The sequence below is a fragment of the Electrona antarctica genome (genome assembly GCF_951216825.1).
Source record: "Electrona antarctica genome assembly, chromosome: 13".
In the NCBI taxonomy this organism is placed as follows: Eukaryota; Metazoa; Chordata; class Actinopteri; order Myctophiformes; family Myctophidae; genus Electrona; species Electrona antarctica.
Window position 1 is genome coordinate 35,449,402 of NC_136794.1, and position 20,479 is coordinate 35,469,880.

The 20,479-nt window shown below is 42.6% G+C and overlaps 1 protein-coding gene across 1 annotated transcript; it reads left to right on the forward strand.

Annotated features, from left to right (window-relative positions):
- Positions 1-3,296: 3,296 nt before the first annotated feature.
- Positions 3,297-20,038, forward strand: LOC306935813 (myosin heavy chain, fast skeletal muscle-like; the record flags this gene model as incomplete). The annotated part of the gene is made up of 38 exons (XM_079519033.1): positions 3,297-3,503; positions 4,357-4,500; positions 5,053-5,209; positions 5,319-5,346; positions 5,876-5,993; positions 6,125-6,217; positions 6,320-6,383; positions 6,535-6,633; positions 6,772-6,875; positions 6,994-7,132; positions 7,592-7,710; positions 7,806-7,955; positions 8,050-8,220; positions 8,639-8,942; positions 9,202-9,266; positions 9,440-9,527; positions 9,793-9,910; positions 10,019-10,142; positions 10,333-10,469; positions 10,639-10,894; positions 11,215-11,457; positions 11,770-11,946; positions 12,162-12,307; positions 12,445-12,535; positions 12,865-13,254; positions 13,629-13,755; positions 13,894-14,012; positions 14,840-15,036; positions 15,721-15,904; positions 16,332-16,497; positions 16,708-16,832; positions 16,954-17,262; positions 17,923-18,126; positions 18,240-18,365; positions 18,573-18,743; positions 19,108-19,212; positions 19,423-19,518; positions 19,889-20,038. 38 exons carry the CDS (start codon positions 3,297-3,299, stop codon positions 20,036-20,038), a joined length of 5,811 nt encoding a protein of 1,936 aa, XP_079375159.1.
- Positions 20,039-20,479: the final 441 nt, after the last annotated feature.

Consider the following 20,479-nt stretch of genomic DNA (forward strand, 5'->3'; position numbering starts at 1 on the left):
TGTAATAATGCAATAAAATAATAATCAAAACATACAAAGTAACTAGTAACTACAGTTTTCAAATACTTGTAGTGGAGTAAAAGCGCAATATTTGCCTCTGAGATGAAGTGGAGTAGAAGTAAAAGTATTGGATATTGGAAATACCGAAGTAAAGTAAAACATACCTCAAAATTGTAATTAAGTATAGTACTTTTGTACATTAGTTTTTCAGAAAACTCTTAGCATTTAGAACAGTGTTTTAGAGCAGTGTTTCCCAAAAGTAGATCTACAAGATTTTTTTTGGTTTTTGTTTTTTTATACATAATCTTCTCTCCTAGAGGTCCCTGGCACAAAACCTTTTCAGATGGGGGTCCACGGCCAAATACACATAATGTGTTTGAGAATCACTGATTCATCACTGATCTCGTGTACAGGTACATAATGAGAGTAACATTTATTTAGAGTCAGAGTCAGACAATGCAGCAACATTGCAATTTGCAATTCGAAACTGGCCCCCGGAAAAATCTGAATCCCCCCCCTTTTTCCCCTCACTGTATATGTCTCTTTTCCCTTTTTACCTCTATGATGAATTCCTGTTCTGTTCTTTGACTATATAGAAGTGTCTATTTGTACGTCTCTAAATGTTTTGATGAATTGAACATGGTGGACCCTCTTGTAAACAAGTGTAATGCTTAATTGGGTCGTCCACTCACAGTTAACAGTCTTTGTATTGAGTTTGTGCTTGAAATGTACTGTAATTCTGCAAACTGTTAATAAATATTCCAATCAATCAAAACATTAGACAATGCAATTGATTGAGAAGATATGTGTAGAATCGGCCTCAGGTCTAAATGGGGTTTTAAAAACAAAGGTTCCAAAAGGGTGATACTGAGGCTCAGCTGCTGTGATTGTGGGGCCGTGGCACACACAGTGGGGCCGTGGCACACACAGTGGGGCCGTGGCACCACAGTGGGGCTCAAGCACTTCAAAAAAGAATGAACAGGTGTGTGCATGATTAAGCTGATCTGAAGAAGATCCATTGTGGATGTGGAGCAAAACCTTGGAAAACGTACTCAAATAAAGGTTATTTTCAATACAGTTGGATTGCGTGCTTTTTTTATTTTTATAGAGAGAGGTACTCTCTATAAAAAATATTTAAAAAAAAAATATATATATATATACGGTTTAAGAAAAAACAAGTCATGAATTTGACAAGAGCTTCCATAGGAGTTTTGACAGCTGCTTTCAAAACAGCTGCCTCACAGGGTGTGTGTGTGTGTGTGTGTGTGTGAGTGTGATAGCACCTTCAGACCGAATGCAGTTGACTTTAGTGGCCTCCTGTCTGTTCTATAAAACAATCTGTATTATAATAACTTGTTTTTAATGAGCTGATGAACAAATGCCTTGACGCTTCTTGTGCAGTGAGAAAACACACACACACACACACACACACACACACACACACACACACACACACACACACACACACACACACACACACACACACACACACACACACACACACACAGTGTTTACACATACGCTAGCACATTTTGTCGGCAGGTTTTAGCAGACAAACTGAAAAAAAGACCTGAAGTTGATACTACATATGCACAAATGCCTTCTAAATCAGTGGTTCTAAAAATATATATACCTTGTGCCATGAAGTACCCCCCAAATATGATATGTAGCCCATTTGGCCACAGACCCCCATCTGAAAATGTATTGTGCCAGGCCCAGGGACCCCCAGAAAAGTAGATTTGTGTTGAAAAAATACAAAATATTGTTCAAACACTCAAGATTTTTCTAAAAGAAACAAATAGCTCGCACTTTGTGCTGTGCTGTGAGCTTGAATATCTGCTAGTTTTTCATGAACTTACTGTCCTAATGTGTTTTATGAAAGAACACTTTAGTTTAGTTGACTAAAATAAAAACACTGTTGCAGTTCATCTCTTTCATCTCGCCCATGTAATGTAAGCTCAGCTGCTTCCTTTCTCATGACAGAAGAATAGGTGGACCCCCCCCCCCCCCCCCACACACACACACACACAGTGAGACAAGAGGGCATTTTGGTCACAGGTGTTGGGGGGAATAACACCAGAATAGTGAAAGGAGCCTTACAAGGCATGGCCACCTTATAGTATCTGCCTACTATTGGGTTGGCGACACCCACTCAGTATAAAAGGGCCCGACGGTGACATGGCGGAGTACAGTTCCATTCCATTCCATTCCATTCCAAGTGGTGGTGAGCGACACTTCATCGTGAGTATACAACACTGTCAATGCGTTAAGAGAATGATGATGTTAACTGCCTTGGTACTTTGCTTAGTTGTCTTTGACAAACTTTAATTCATAATTTGTAATTGAATGTGTGTATATGAGGGAGAGGAAAAAAACAAACTTGGTTGTAACAGGATAAAGCAAGTTGTTAAAGTTAAGAATAACTCTTGGGGGAGACTAAATGACACATCAATAATAGTAATTACATCTAATCACAACTGAGGTGAAGAGCCATTGAGACATTTCTTTCTTCTCTCTCTTGGTGTGTTGCAAGAATTAGCATAGGAGTTTTATCATCTAATTTAATTCATGTACATTAATAAGTGTATTGGAATCTACCAACTCATGTAAGCATCGTCAGCTCAATGTTTTTTTTTTCCTCCCACAGTTGAACATCTGAAAGGTTTCACAGTTACTACATAGCAGGGAAAACAAGTGAGTGTTCTTTATTTTTCTATTAAACCTTTACTATATCAGAATCACACAGATCTCTAGTCAGATCTTAAAGCAGTACAGCACTATGTAACCTAACTTTCTACCCTGGGATTTGAACTCTGTTTGCTGCATAAGTCCTGCCATTTTTTACCAACGAGTGAATAGAGCCTGTCTGCCTGCCTGCTTGCTCATTGGATTAATTTAATCCATCAGGTCATTTGTGTCAGATCCTGTGTCTAGGTGAGACATGACCTTTGACACAATCAAAATGTCTCAATAACAGGGAGACCAAATACAATGCAACGTTATATCACTTATATTGCATTGAAACATACTCGTTAAAAAAAAGGTTACATAGCGAAGCTTTAACTCATTGTTACCTGGTGCAGCCTATATGTTTTATACCTTTGATTCCGGATGCTACCTCTGTGTCTCATTAGTTATACATGTAGCCTAGCAATATAATACAAAAAAAAGAAGAAGAATTTGAAGGTTTTCAGAAAACTTAGGTTAGGTTTTAGAAGGTGTTTTTATCAATGGGTTAAGCGAGCAAAAGGCATCACCAGCATCTATCTACCGTGTGTCCGCAGAACACCGCCACCATGAGCACAGACGCAGAGATGCAGATCTACGGCAAGGCCGCCATGTACCTCCGTAAGTCGGAGAAGGAGAGGATCGAGGCGCAGAGCGCTCCCTTCGATGCCAAGTCCTCAGCGTATGTGTCCGATGTCAAGGAGCTATACCTCAAGTGCAAAATGCTGAAGAAGGATGGAGACAAAGTCACCGTCGAGATTCTTGACACCAAAGAGGTACAGTACAGCCAAGGGTGGAAAAAAAGTACTCACATTTGTCAAGTAAAAGTATCAATATTGCAATGTAGAACTACTCTGTTACGAGCAAAAGTCCGGAATTCAAAATGTAAGTAAAAGTACAAAAGTATTGGCATCAAAATGTACTTGAAGTACCAAAAGTAAAAGTACTCATTATGCCGAATGTCCCATTTCAAGTTTTCAAAAATAAAATAATTTGAAAAGATAAAAGTATAATATTTGCCTCTGAGATATAGTGGAGTAGAAGTACAAATATTGAAAATTGGAAATACTCAAGATAAGTACCTAGTTACTTCACACCACTGCCGATGTGTGACTGAAAGTCACAAATAGTGACCCGTGTTGATTTTGACAGAGGCATTTCATTTAGTTTTAGTCATAAAATGTAATTAGTTTTAGTCATTATCTTAGTCACCTGAAATGTTTTAGTTTTAGTCGACTAAATATCATAAGATTTTAGTCCACTAAAGCTGCAGGTGATTTTGACGGCCGAAAGATATTTGGGCGAGCCTTGATGGCGTCTTACTCTTAATGCCTCATTTTACACTTGCTTGCATGCTGAAAATAGCCGATCTACAACTTCACAACATGTCGCAGTGTGACATGCCGCGAGCTTGTAGATCTGCTATTTTCACCCGAGTGCAACCAAGCATGAAATTACTTGTGTTTTAGTTCTGCTTGATCTCTTCTCCACTAGTCCCTCCCTAACATTTTCTACTCTTTATTTGTTGACAAAATAGTTAGTTTTAGTCACCATAGCTTAGCTTTTATTTAGTTTCTATTCATCATAGTTCTATTTCTTTTAAAGTGTTGTGTTTTTTTGGTTTTTTAGGAAAGAACGGTGAAGGAATCCGACATTCACCCCATGAACCCTCCCAAGTATGACAAGATTGAGGACATGGCCATGATGACCCACCTCAACGAAGCCACTGTCCTGTATAACCTCAAAGAGCGTTATGCAGCATGGATGATCTATGTAAGCTTTTATTTCTGCCTGCTGAGAACACTACAGTATTCTGCTCTGATTGATCTGTTACAATTATGAATTCACTTTAAATGTGACAAATATTTCAAGATGGTTTGCCTCATAGGGGCGAGGGATCACAAACTTTTAAGGCCGCGATCCCACATAAATAATCATATTTGAACTCGGGACAACACTGTGAGGCGTTGTGAGCTTGTAGATTGGCTATTTTCTGTCTATTTCTTATGTAATATTTGACAATTTAGCCAATTTGGTATTAAAAGTCCTCAAATTGTCACTTTAGAAATGTGCAAATACCCTATACACTAAAAACATGTTGGGTTGTTTCCCATTTGGGGAATCCCTTGGGGGTCCCGACCCCCATTGTTGGGAACCACTGCCATATGGGACAACGCTGTAAAAGCTCACTCCGCTGAAGTTAAGATTCTCATTGGTTGATGCCACTTGTAAACATGTGACCGTAATACTCCAGCTGCAGTTATCTGTTATACGTTTTGTACGTTGATATAATGTTCTCTCTCCCCTGTACCCCATTCCATTCAGACATACTCTGGCCTGTTCTGTGCCACTGTGAACCCCTACAAGTGGCTCCCAGTGTACGACCAGGACGTTGTGGATGCCTACAGAGGCAAGAAGCGTATTGAGGCTCCACCCCACATCTTCTCCGTGTCCGACAACGCCTATCAGTTCATGTTGATGGGTACGTACTAGTCAGGATAATGTTATGATAAAAAAAAGTTGTAATTATAGTGGTGTTGTGCTGTACATAACATAATAATAACAAGTACTTTTGCTCTACCTTTTTGCAGATCGGGAGAACCAGTCTGTCTTGATCACGTAAGTTTCTCATCTACTAGGCCAGCACTCTTCATTGTCTTTCAAGGCCATGGACCCCTTAGCTGATAGAGAGATGAAGCAGAGACCCCCATATATTGTTCAAAATTATGTTGCACTCAACTTTTTCATACTGTACTGTAGGTTTCATACAGATAGCTTGTAGCATGTTGATAGCTTCATAGACGTGCTTCATCCAGCAGTGTAGGATTCACGTTAATGTGGATTTTCAGACACCTTTGGCTCTTACCCCCGACTCTACACCAAACTCTTTGCAGAAAATAGCCAATCTACAAGCTCACAGTGCATTGTGAACTTGTAGATCTGCTATTTTTGGCAAGTGGTTGGGACCCCGGAATACAGATGCTAGGGTCAACGTGGGTGTTTTTATTTCCTACCCCCCCCCCCCCCCCCGTAGTAACTCTGAGGACCCCCTGTTGAAGAGACCAAAGTAAAAGGCATCTAATGAGCAAGATCAAACATTGTAAATGACATTCACTGACTGATTTCTCTCGTGCATTTCACAACCCAGTGGTGAGTCCGGTGCTGGAAAGACTGTGAACACCAAGCGTGTCATCCAGTACTTTGCAACAGCAGCGAGCACAGGAAAAAAAGCCGGTGAAGGTGGCGGAAGCTCTGGCAAAATTCAGGTACAGTACAGGATATAAATATGTCTAGTTTTGTACATGAGCAAATGAACAAATGGCAATAGTATTTCAACAAAATGCAAAATAGCAATTTACTGAGCAATATTAAAACTGTGATGCCTCAAACATTCTAGGGGTCACTGGAGGATCAGATCATTGCAGCCAACCCGCTGCTGGAGGCCTATGGTAACGCCAAGACCGTGAGGAACGACAACTCCTCTCGCTTTGTAAGTAAAAAGTAAAACAAGTTAACGCTACGAGGAAACTTGCAATCGCTTGGAAATGCATAGACAAAGAGGGATGCTAAACATTGTGCTATTATCACACAGGGTAAATTCATCAGAATCCACTTTGCCTCATCGGGTAAACTGGCTAGTGCTGATATTGAAACATGTAAGTATGAAGTTCACAGATGATGAATCTGCCTTCTTTAGAGGATTACATGTTTTGTTACGTACATTCATAACAATAATAATATTAAATAATACATTGTAGGCCTATTTGTAACTCATTTTTTACTAACTTAAAATCACAACCCTTGTAGATCTGCTAGAGAAGTCCAGAGTGACCTATCAGCTCCCCGCTGAGAGAGGCTACCACATCTTCTACCAGATGATGACGGGCCACAAGCCTGAGATCGTTGGTAAGGCGGATCACTAAATCATGCAATCAATCTACATCAATGTACAATCTACACAAAATGAAATTAAACAGCGTCCATGAATAAAAAAAACATTAAAAAAAACAACTAATTTTTAATCCTTTTTAATCACCCTTTAAGAAATGTCGCTGATCACCACCAACCCGTACGACTTCCCGCTGTGCAGCATGGGTCAGATCGTCGTGGCCAGCATAGACGACAAAGCGGAACTGGACGCCACTGACGTGAGGAAACATTATTTTAACCATTCAAAAATATTCGGTGTGTGTCGATTGTCCGAAATGATGTTTGCTGATCTAAAGATTAATAATCTATTTTTCCCCTTCTTTTTTTTAAATACAGGATGCCATTGATGTTCTGGGCTTCAGCGCGGACGAGAAGATGGCAATCTGGAAGTTCACGGGTGCAGTGATGCACCACGGTGTCATGAGGTTCAAGCAGAAGCAGAGGGAGGAGCAGGCCGAGCCAGAGGGCACAGAGGGTGAGCAACATTCTGTACTTCAACCTATAGGCAGTGGTAGAAATGTTCATGTTCCCTAATCAAAATCTATACAAATATTTTGAAAACAGCAGATCTACAATATGTAGATCGCCTATTTTCAAATGGCCGAAATAGGGCTGAAGTGGTTAATGTAATATCAATCAAAATCTACAAAGTAAGTAGTAACTAAAGTTTTCAAATACATGTAGTGGAGTAAAAGTACAATATTTAGATCCGAGATGTAGTGGAGTAGAAGTAAAGGTAATTGGAAATACTCAAGTACAAATACCACAGAATTGTACTTAAGTACAGTACCTAAGTACATCGTTACTTTCCACCACTGGGTTGGCATGAAAATAATGAGCAGTTCATCACAATGATCACACAAGTAAACAATTGTATTTTCTTACATACTCTATATATGAACATGCTGTATATGTTTTCATGACTTTATCTCAGAGGCCGACAAGATCGCCTACCTGCTGGGTCTGAACTCAGCCGAGATGCTGAAGGCTTTCTGCTACCCCAGAGTGAAGGTCGGAAACGAGTATGTCACCAAGGGCCAGACCGTGCCACAGGTGAGCTACGAGACATTGTTTTTCATGTTCTGATTTCATGCACTTGCATTTAGAAAAAGGAGAGGTTTAATAACGTAATGTTCCTATTTCCTTAGGTCATGAACTCAGTGGGTGCCTTGGCCAAGTCCATCTATGAGAAGATGTTCTTTTGGATGGTCATCAGAATCAACCAGCAGCTGGACACCAAGCAAGCGAGAAACTACTACATCGGCGTGCTGGACATTGCTGGTTTTGAGATCTTTGACGTAAGCATGGATACTTGTTTTACGTGGTAGACCGATTCCCTTTGTCTCGATGCCCTCAAGAGATTTCGACTAATCGCCATATTTCCGCTTGCAGTTTAACACCCTGGAGCAGCTGTGCATCAACTTCACCAACGAGAAACTGCAGCAGTTCTTCAACCACACTATGTTTGTTCTGGAGCAAGAGGAGTACAAAAAGGAGGGTATCCCATGGGACCTCATCGACTTCGGCATGGACTTGGCCGCCTGCATTGAGCTCATTGAGAGGGTACACTATACTATTATTTTGTGTTTTGTACCCAATACGACCGGGAAAGCCTACATACGTTGTTACACCGGGAAAGCGTCATTAAGTGTCAATTTTAGATGTTTCTATGTATTATATTATATTATTATTAACAGGATTTCCGTCTTCTCTGAAAAGTTAAGCCCAAACCACACCAATGCAACCACCTGCAACTCCTTGCGACATGCAACTACATGCAACTAGCCGCGTCCATTATCCACAAGTTGCAAGGAGTTGCATTGGTGTGACATGCCTTAAAACTGTTTTGAGTTGAGACTGGTGCGGTTTGGGCTTTAGGTTAGGAATTTAGAAGGTCTAAATGGGTCAATGGGAAATATACAAAACAAATATATATTTGTTGTTATTATATTAACTTTTCTTTTGTCTCCTTTTCGTAAAGCCTTTGGGCATCTTCTCCATCCTGGAAGAGGAGTGCATGTTCCCCAAAGCCTCGGACACCACCTTCAAGAACAAGCTTTACGACCAGCACCTGGGTAAGAACAAGGCGTTCGAGAAGCCCAAGCCCGGCAAGAACAAGAAGGAGTCCCACTTCTCCCTGGTCCACTACGCCGGGACTGTGGACTACAGCATCACAGGCTGGCTGGAGAAGAACAAGGACCCGTTAAACGACTCTGTCATCCAGCTGTACCAGAAGTCCTCCGTGAAGCTGCTCTCCGTCCTGTACCCCCAAGCCGAGCCCGAAGGTAAGACGCTTAAGCCAGTTGTGGAAAATGTGCTACAATGTTTTACTTAAGTAAAAGTATCAATACTTCAATGTAGAACTACTCTGTTACAAGTAAAAGTCCGGAATTCAAAATGTACTGGAAATGTAACATACTCAAGTAAAGTATAAATACCTCAAAATTGTACTTTAGTACTGTACTTGAGTAACTTTCCATCATATCTTATCTGTAAGAAAAGAGGAAACACATTTTAACTATCAGAGTTCTAACCAATAAACAGATACGACAAAGAAAGGAGGCAAGAAGAAGGGGGGCTCCATGCAGACCGTGTCTGCCGCATTCAGGGTAAGAAATTACAATCAAGCATCGTTATCGACAATAATTGTCGTGTACGACACATAGGCACAATGTCTCATCACGTTGTAGTTAAATACCTTTGTACTAATGCTAGGCCTGCTTGACTTTATTGTATGTACATTACATACAGGATAACTTGACTTTGTTGTATGTCTCTACAGGATAACTTGGGGAAGCTGATGACCAACCTGAGGAGCACTCATCCTCATTTTGTGCGTTGCCTCATCCCCAACGAGACCAAAACCCCAGGTATGCTCAGAGACAGCATAACGTTGTAAACATAACGGTTGTGAGAGGCAAGCATTTAAAAGCCCTTAAACCCCATGCAGCATCCATATCGTGGGGAAAGCTTTCTCAGGAAAAAACATTCACAAGCTCACAACGCGTTGGGCTATTTTCCTGCGAAAGCTTTGTCCACAAAAACTGATAACGGACAACACCCTGGTATAGAGGGTTTAAGTGGTTAAAGCAACTATTAGACTGTATTTATAACAACAAAGCGACATCTTCACAGGCCTGATGGAGAACTTCCTGGTCATCCACCAGCTGAGGTGTAACGGTGTGCTGGAGGGCATCAGGATCTGCAGAAAGGGCTTCCCCAGCAGAATCCCATACGCCGACTTCAAGCAGAGGTACCAATGATTTTTTTTACTGAATTTACTGCTTACTGACAACAACTTCTAGTTCCATACAACCCATCAAGTGCACAAAATGACTGTGAACCTTTGCAAACAAAACAGGTACAAAGTACTGAACGCCAGCGCGTGCCCAGAGGGCCAGTTCATGGACAACAAGAAGGCCAGTGAGAAGCTGCTCGGGTCCATCGATGTGCCTCATGACGAGTACAAGTTTGGACACACCAAGGTAAACACACTGACAATCTTCTTTATCACCTTGAGCGAGATGATTAATGTTAGATTTAGAGTTAGTTTATATTGTTGAGAAAAAAATTGTACTGCTTGGACAGGGCTCCCTCGTCAAAAGTGATTTTAACTATAAATAAAAGGTCAAGGAGAATACAACAAATAACATGGTTTGTAAATGTCCCATTCAGGTGTTCTTCAAAGCCGGCCTGCTGGGTGTCCTTGAGGAAATGCGAGATGAGAAGCTGGCTAGTCTGGTCACCATGACGCAGGGTCTCGCCCGAGGTTTCCTCATGAGGAAGGCCTATGTCAAGATGGTGCGCACTAGGTATGTATAACTTTGGATCCCCGGGACACATCACATTTATCTTTTGGGTGTCGAGCTAAAATATTTGGGTACCGCTGTCCTAGGGGTCCCGGACCACCCTGTCGAAGACGCATGCATCACCATCAACTGTCTTTTTATCCCCCCCCCCCCCCCCCCCCCCCCCTCACAGAGACGCCGTTTACACCATCCAGTTCAACCTTCGCGCGTTCGTCAGTGTGAAACACTGGCCCTGGATGAAGGTCTACTACAAGATCAAGCCTCTCCTGCAGAGCGCTGAGACTGAGAAGGAGCTGGCGGAGATGAAGGAGAACTATGAGAAGATGAAGACCGACCTGGCCACCGCCCTGGCCAAGAAGAAGGAGCTGGAGCAGAAGTTGGTGTCTCTGGTGCAGGAGAAGAACGACCTGTCGCTGGCAGCATCGTCGGTAAGTTTACTGCTCCATCAGTCTGAGTCCCCAACCATCCCCATCTTCAAACCAGGCCAATGATTAGCCCAGAGCTGAGTGTCATGGGTTCATGAGTTTGTACAAATATTGCTAATTTGTAAATACCAATAATGTATTTATTTCACTGATAGTTATTCTACGTATTAAATACAAACTTATAATTTAATTAATTATTTCAGTGGATTTATATCATGTTGCCCTGGCATTTGGCCTTTTTGTGCCCCCCCCCCCCCCCCCCCCCCCCGTGCCCCCCAATTCCAGGCCTGCTTCTTATCCCTTATCTTCTTTTCAATAACCAGGGAGAAGAGACTCTGATGGACGCCGAGGAGAGATGCGAGGGTCTCATCAAGAGCAAGATCCAGCTGGAGTCCAAGCTCAAAGAGACCACTGAGAGGTTGGAGGACGAGGAGGAGGTCAACGCAGAGCTCACCGCCAAGAAGAGGAAGTTGGAGGACGAGTGCTCCGAGCTGAAGAAGGACATCGACGACCTGGAGCTCACCCTGGCCAAAGTGGAGAAGGAGAAGCACGCCACGGAAAACAAGGTCCGTCGATCCATCGTACACTAGTCTGGGGTTAGGGTTTCTCAAAGCGGGTGTGCTGTGACTGAACCTTTAGTCCAGGGGTGCCGCGGAATACTTTGATAAATAACCTTGTGACATACTATGTATTAGGGGTTAAAGATTCACACATTAAGTACCAAACTAAGGTGCTATGAAATAACAATGTCTCGGATAAAAGAGAAAGTCATTTACAGTGGTGACCAGAGTCAAAATAAACTTCTCTAGGGGGTTTCATCAAGTTAGCACAATAATGATCCATTCCATGCTAACAAACTTCTGTCCTGCTCATTTTAGGTGAAGAACCTGACCGAGGAGATGTCCTCTCAGGACGAGACCATCGCCAAGCTGACCAAGGAGAAGAAGGCCCTCCAGGAGGCCCAACAGCAGACCCTGGATGACCTTCAGTCTGAGGAGGACAAGGTCAACACGCTGACCAAGGCCAAGACCAAGCTGGAGCAACAAGTCGACGACGTGAGTTCATGCCAAGCCAACTGGGACGGGGTTTTCTCGTGTTTATTGCATGTGTTAATTTTGAGCAAATGTTTAGTTTTAGTCATAGTCTTTTGGCTAAAATGCCATTTTGTTCTTTAGTCATAATTTAGTGTAGGTCGGCTATTGAGTGTTTTGAATATATATTCTTTCACATCGAACATTGTTAACTCATGTCTTTGCACGTTATTGCGCAGTTGGAGGGATCTCTGGAGCAAGAGAAGAAGCTCCGCATGGACCTGGAGAGAACCAAGAGGAAGCTGGAGGGCGACCTGAAACTGGCCCAGGAGAGCGTCATGGACCTGGAGAATGACAAGCAGCAATCGGACGAGAAGATCAAGAAGTAATGTGGACAACCATATGGAATGCCATGTGCAATAACGTCCTTTAATTATTATTATTATTATTAATATATGCCAATGATCCATTCTGCGATATTGCAAGGAATGAATGTACACTAACATTTTATACGTTTCACAGGAAGGACTTTGAAGTGAGCCAGCTTCTGAGCAAGATTGACGATGAGCAATCCATGAGCATTCAGCTACAGAAGAAGATCAAAGAGCTACAGGTAATTTGAGAGAATGATTTAGCATTTAACCAAGAAGGATAGCATTGCTGTCAGGCAGAAACCTGACAGCAACACAACAAATATAAATTCGACATATGTTTATTTTTTTGCGTAAATTAACGCAGTACTAGATCATCCTACAGCAACACATACACAAGCAACAAAAGTAGCAGATCTGTAGAGTAGTAGATCTGCTTGCTACTTTTGAATTTGAATCGTGAAAAGTAAAGGTTTTGGACCTTATGAGTTTTCCACCCGACCAGAGACGATATTCACATAAACATGTTAACCTCATCTATCTGTATTATCGTTCATTTTCAAAAAAACAGGCTCGCATCGAAGAACTGGAGGAGGAGATCGAGGCGGAGCGCGCAGCCCGGGCCAAGGTGGAGAAGCAGAGAGCCGACCTCTCCAGGGAGCTGGAGGAGATCAGCGAGAGGCTGGAGGAGTCCGGAGGAGCCACCGCCGCTCAGATCGAGATGAACAAGAAGCGCGAGGCCGAGTTCCTGAAGCTGCGTCGCGACCTGGAGGAGTCCACGCTGCAGCACGAGGCCACCTCCTCGGCGCTCCGCAAGAAGCAGGCCGACAGCGTGGCCGAGCTGGGCGAGCAGATCGACAACCTGCAGCGCGTCAAGCAGAAGCTAGAGAAGGAGAAGAGCGAGTGCAAGATGGAGATCGACGACCTGTCTAGCAACATGGAGGCCGTCGCCAAGGCAAAGGTACATATATAACCCAGTGGTTTTCAGCACTTTTCCAGGCCCATTATTTGTTCGGCGTTTGCGCCACAGACCACAATTTTATTTATTTATATTTGTTATCGTTGGATAAGATTTTGCCGCAACTTCAGCAGGGACGGCTCTGGGGGCTTTCGCCCCCTCTGGTGGAGGCTTAGGGGGGGCTAAGCCTCCACCAGAGGGGGCGAAGCCAAAATCACTGACTTCTACGTAAACCAAAATTCAACAAAAACCGGCCCTCCCAAAGTCCACCCCCCCCCCCCCCCCCAGTCACAAGTATAGTTTGTAGAATATTGAAGTAACGTAAACAATGACAGAGGGGATGAATGATTGAATAACGTCCAATGTCTAATTAACAGGGAAATCTTGAAAGGATGTGCCGTACCCTTGAGGACCAACTCAGTGAAACCAAGGCCAAGAGCGACGAGAGCATTCGCCAGTTAAACGATATCGGGGGTCAGAGAGCAAGACTGTTGACAGAAAATGGTAAGAAAACAAAATGTCATGACTTGTGGTGATTTCATTAACAGTTAACCCAGAGCATTTTAAGGAATACATTACATAAATGAACGCATGGACAAATGTAAAGACACTAATAAACGTATGCATTAATCCGACCTCTAGGCGAGTTTGCTCGTCAACTGGAGGAGAAAGAGGCTCTGGTCTCTCAGCTCACCAGAGGCAAGCAGGCCTACACCCAGCAGATCGAGGAGTTGAAGAGACTCATGGAGGAGGAGGCTAAGGTGAGGAGGCAGTTCCCACACAAAAAAACACATAAGCCTAGCTAGTTATACTGTATATCAGTGGTTTTCAACCCTTTTCATTTCAAGGCCCATTATTTATTCGGCATTTGAGCCACAGACCACCATTCGATGAGATTTAGCCTCTCAGACCCAAAACTAAAGAATATTTTGTTGCCGTTGATCAAAATGACAATTCCTCCTACATTCTCTAATAGACTTCTTGTAAATTAAGTAATGCAGATGTTTAACAATAATTTACGGGTCCATTTGGTTTCATTTCATGCCCTCAAGAGTTAAAGATCCATAAGGGTCAATTGGTTACCAACTCTCCATCATTTACCATGAGGAACACCTGGATCAGCTTCAAGGACCACTGGTTGAAAACCACTGTTTTATATGATCAGTGTTGGAAGAAGTACTCACATGCTATGCTTAAGCCAAAGTGCCAATACCACAATGTAGAAATAACAAAAGTTGAGTCAAAAGTACAAATAATTCACATTAAAATATAATTAAAGTACTGAAAGTAAAAGTACCCATTTTGCAGAATGTCCCATTTCACAAGTTTCAAAACGTATACAAATGCTTTGAAAATAGCATATCTGCACGCTTAGATCAGATATTTTCAAATAAGTATATGCTATATAGGGCTGGAGTGGTTAATGCATGTCTTGCAAAATCTACAGTAACTTACAACTATGCTGTACTTAAGTACAGTAGTTTGAGCAAATGCATTTAGTTACCTGGCTTACACCACTGTACTGTAGTGCTGTTGCAATTGTTGCAAACTCATTTTGACAATTGTTTTTTTTCCCCCATTTCGACAGGCCAAGAACGCCCTTGCCCACGCCGTGCAGTCCTCTCGCCACGACTGCGACCTCCTGAGAGAACAGTTTGAGGAGGAGCAAGAGGCCAAGGCCGAGCTGCAGCGTGGAATGTCCAAGGCCAACTGCGAGGTGGCCCAGTGGAGGGCCAAGTACGAGACCGACGCTATCCAACGCACAGAGGAGCTGGAGGAGGCCAAGTAAGTCAGCAGAGATTTGCACCAGTTCATTCTCAAAGTTTTTATTTTTTTGTCAAGGACCCCCAACTTTATATAATATTGATTGAATATTGATCAGGCACCACACTCTATATCTCTGTTGTCGGGAAGAAACCTCTTATATCTGTGCTATTATTATTTATTTTTTTGTAAGTAAAGCGTCATAAGAAAGCATCAAAAGTAGCAGATCTGCAAGCTTGAAACGCAAAGCTACTCATGCCATTTAAATTTGAATCCTGAAAGTAACAGTTTTTGGACATACAGTTGGAGGCCATCGATATTGTCCTTTTCTTTTTGCTGAGGTTTGCGTGATCTGCGCAAAAGGACAGTTAACCCATTTTGGGCGGGAACCCCTTTTGGTGTTTTAAACATTATGTTATAATTTAGCTATTGAAAAATAGCAGATCTACAAGCTCATAGCGCGCCACCGAGTGGCGCGCTACGAGCTTGTAGGTCTGCTATTTTTGAAAAATCGTGAAAATATTTATTTCAGAAAACTGGAGGATTTAGAAGGATTTTTTTTTATTTTGAGGTCAGGCCTAAATGGGTCAAATGATAAGGGACAATATCGGTGGCACCCAACTGTATGAGGTTACTGTACGACAAGAGACGATTGTGAAATATTGCCCACACTGATTTTGGTTCCATTCGTAACTTGAATAACAGGAAGAAGCTCGCCCAGCGCCTTCAGGAGGCCGAGGAGCAAATCGAGGCTGTGAATTCCAAGAGTGCCTCTCTGGAGAAGACCAAGCAGAGACTCCAGGGCGAAGTGGAGGACCTCATGATCGATGTGGAGAGGTCCAACGCTCTGGCTGCCAACCTGGACAAGAAGCAGAGGAACTTTGATAAGGTGTGCTTTGGCATATTTTAAAGGGCAACAACTGTGCAACTTTTTATTTTTTTGCCAAATATTCATGTATATAAATATTGTTTTTATATTATTTCCCTGTATCAGCCACTATATCATTGTGCTGGAGTGTTTCCCTGCAGAAAGACACGCCGCTCTGGCTGTATTTAGTTTTCCTTCCACTGTTTAGGATAGTGAGCCGAGTTGATTAGTTTTGCTGAACTCTTTCTGTCAATTAATCCATCACAGACAGCCACCTGTTTTGGTGTCTCTCAGATAGGGAGTGGGGGGAACAACACTCATTCCCTTTGTACACATGCATAAATATTGCATAGTCAAGCTTTAAGTGTAATAATAACAATTGTATAATCATTAATCAGCCTTCATAAAGTTGGATCAATGACATCATTCGTTTACAAATGCTGTGCAGGTCCTGGCAGAATGGAAGGTGAAGTTTGAAGAGAGCCAGGCAGAGATGGAGGGAGCAATGAAAGAGGCCCGTTGTCTTGGCACCGAGTTGTTCAAGATGAAGAACTCCTACGAGGAGTCTCTGGACCAGCTGGAGACCATGAAACGCGAGAACAAGAACCTGCAACGTGAGTTTTCTCTACATAATGCTTGGAACAACAGTCCATTTGATTACATTATTTTTGTGCATCTACTTTTATAGTAGGTTAAAAACCGGCCATCGTTTTAAGGGTTATTGTCTCAGAGTTACCCAACTTTGAGATAGACTATGAGTGTGAAATGCACGTGTTTTTGCTGATTGAACCTTTCCTCATGATTCCTGTTCAATCGACTTGCAGAGGAGATCTCAGAGCTGACTGAACAGATCGGTGAGACTGGAAAGAACATCCATGAGCTGGAGAAGAACAAGAAGATGGTGGAGACCGAGAAGGCAGATATGCAGACAGCCCTGGAAGAAGCTGAGGTAAGAGCTCTTAAATTATAGCGCTGTTGTTGTCGTCAGGCAAAAAAAAGGTAGTCAATCATTTTCCGTCCATATAGTTTTAAGCCGACAAAACTAACACTCAAATAACTTTTGATTTCAGGGCACTCTGGAACACGAGGAGTCCAAGATCCTCCGTGTCCAGCTGGAGCTCAACCAGATCAAGGGCGAGGTGGACAGGAAGATGGCGGAGAAGGACGAGGAGATGGAGACCATCAAGAGGAACAGCCAGAGGATGACGGACTCCATGCAGAGCACCCTGGACTCTGAGGTCAGGAGCAGGAACGATGCCCTGAGGATCAAGAAGAAGATGGAGGGAGACCTGAACGAGATGGAGGTGCAGCTGAGCCACGCCAACCGCCAGGCTTCCGAGGCCCAGAAGCAGCTGAGGAACGTCCAGGGACAGCTTAAGGTAATTTAAAAAAAGAGAAAAAAACACTGTAGTTAGACCGGTGGTTCCCACATCAAGGACCCCCAAATTGACATATAATTAGCCCGCAGACCCCCATTTGAAAACATATGCCAAGGACCATCCATAAGAGATTTTTTCTATTTTTATTTTTACTGCTAGAGCAGCAATTCAAAAACATTTTTTATTTCAAGGACCTCCACATTGATATGCATTATCAGGCTACGGACCCCCATTTGATACCATTTCTGATATCTGGAACCCCCAATCTACACTTAATGTAGTACCACCAGTGTGAATTTGACTGATGACACTAACAGAGTTCCATTTGTAACACACTCAGAGTTACAGAACCGTAAGGGTCCATTTGGCCAAGTGTGAAATGGTGGTAGGTGCAAATAGGCCTCCTTTCACACTAGACAAATCATGCATGACAAAGGGGGAGGGGGGAAGGCTTTTTCAGGAAAAGTGAAGAGAAGTGTAATGAGGTCACATATCATGTCTGTAACAATCAATCATTTGGCTGAGGACCCCCTAGCTGGAACCCTTTCAACCACTTTGAAAACCACTGAGTTAGACATAATATTCAAACTGTGGAACTGCTCTGAAGAATGAGTTTCTCTGATCACGGCCCATCTCAAAATGTTGATTTCTTTTTTTTAGGATGCCCAACTGCACCTCGACGACTCTTGCAGAGCCCAGGAAGATCTGAGGGAGCAGGCTTGCATGGTGGACCGCAGGAACGGCCTCATGATGTCCGAGATCGAGGAGCTGAGAGCGGCTCTGGAACAGATCGAGAGATGCCGCAAGCTGGCCGAGCAGGAGCTGATTGATGTCTGCGAGCGCGCTGGACTGTTGCACTCTCAGGTAATCAAACGATGAAATAAAAAAGAATCTCTCACCACTCAATCATATATTTTACATACAAGCCTTCCACTGATATATTGTTAAACTTAATATTTCTTTCTTTATTTTTTTAGAACACAAGCCTTCTGAACACCAAGAAGAAGATTGAGACGGACCTGGTCCAGGTCCAGGGTGAAGTGGACGACACTATCCAAGAGGCCAGGAATGCAGAGGAGAAGGCCAAGAAGGCCATCACTGACGTGAGTGAATGAGACAATCCCCTCTTCAAATCTAATATATTTGATAGAATCATGTCTCTTGATATGAATATACGTACTCTAATATATTAGATTAGATTTAGCCAACTAAATGTTGTTTTCGTCAACCATTTCTTTTTTGGCAGTCATTAATGGCGTAGTTTTGGCATAGTTTTGGTCAACGAAATTAACACAAAAATTACTTTCCAGGCCGCCATGATGGCCGAGGAGCTGAAAAAGGAGCAGGACACGAGCGCTCACCTGGAGAGGATGAAGAAAAACCTGGAGGTCACGGTCAAGGACCTGCAGCACCGCCTCGACGAGGCCGAGAACCTGGCCATGAAGGGAGGCAAGAAGCAGCTCCAGAAACTGGAGCAGAGGGTAAGATGGAGTTTGTTACAGCTAGGGGTCTTCAAGGTTTCAGGCCATGGGGACCCCTTCTGCTGAGACAAAGAGATACATATTGTATACATGTGTGTTGCTGAACATTTAGCTGAACATTGCAGATCTACAAGCTCACTTGTCGATATGCCTTTTTCAGCTGCTGTAGGGTTGAAGTGGTTCATGTAAAACAAATAAAATACAAAGTTCCTCTAAGACAAATATTTGGCCCCCTGTAGTAACTCTGAGGACCGCGCTTTTTTAAATACCCTCTGGTTTATTACATGGGTTACAAATAATCATATATTATAATCAAATCAGAAAACAATATTTCATAGTGCATATTTCCATTCCACTCTGAAAGGTGCGTGAACTGGAGGCCGAGGTGGACGGTGAACAGCGCCGCGGAGTGGATGCTGTTAAGGGCGTCCGCAAGTACGAGAGGAGGGTGAAGGAACTCTCATACCAGGTACTGTATATGATTGACTGATTGATATTTTTATTTCACAGTATGCAGATTGGGTACATTTCAAACGAAAGCACATTCGAAATGTACTTAGTTACTTTCCACCACTGCTGTATACTCTAGATGTATATATCATGGTCACTTCATGCCACTTCATACACACGTATTACAGGAACACACATCTAATATTGATCATTTCACTCTCACTTTCAGACTGAAGAGGACAAGAAGAACCTCGGTAGGCTTCAGGATCTGGTGGACAAACTGCAGTTGAAGACCAAGGCCTACAAGAGGCAGTCTGAGGAAGCGGTAAGAAAACAGTCTTTTTAATTTGTGTGTTTGCAACTACACTGAGTGATGAATACATTATAGTGTGGCTACCATTGCCATATAGGCAACCGCGCTAAGAAATCATAGGAATTGCATTGAAATATCATCTAGAATCATAGGCAAACCATGAACCTATTGTCAGTACTCTAAACTGTATACATCCAAAAAAACAAATAATCTTGAAACTATACAAACTATAGGATGCCAAATCCTAAATGCCAGAATCTCTAGATTGCTGCGGTGCAATGATTAGGCGCAAACCACGATTTACAGCTGTGCAGTTTGGACTACAGTTTGGAGATGCTTCGTTCAAATACTCATTGCTTTGCACCATCTTCTCACGTTCCAGGAGGAGCAGGCCAACAGTCATCTGACCAAGTTCAGAAAGGTTCAGCACGAGCTGGAGGAGGCCGAGGAGCGCGCCGACATCGCCGAGACCCAGGTCAACAAGATGAGGGCCAAGTCCCGCGACGTGAAGGGGAAAGACTGTGCCGAATGAGTCATCAGATGACTTCAATTCATCATCGTTGAAACCTCGATTAACTTATTCAATTCATTGTAGAAAGTTGTGAAATTTACAATAAAGGTTTCAACTAAATTTTTTTGTTATTTGTTGTATTCATTACTTTTGTCTTGTCAATCACTTTTTAATTGTCAGATTTGTCTATTGAGTATTCTAGGTCCAACCCACATGTTCATTTTACAGTATACCATCGCCATTTCAACGATACTTAATTAAACGTAGAGGTTTTCGATGCAAATCACATGGTCCTTTTCAAGTGCCAAGACCTGGTTTTCGGAATATAGGTACAGATTGTAACAGTGTATGTCATGATGAGGAATGCATTATAAATGGAACCCATTTTAACATAAATTCTGGCACAATAAAATAAGATATCCGGCTTGGAGACCTTGGCAGGGAAAGGGCACAGACTGAAAC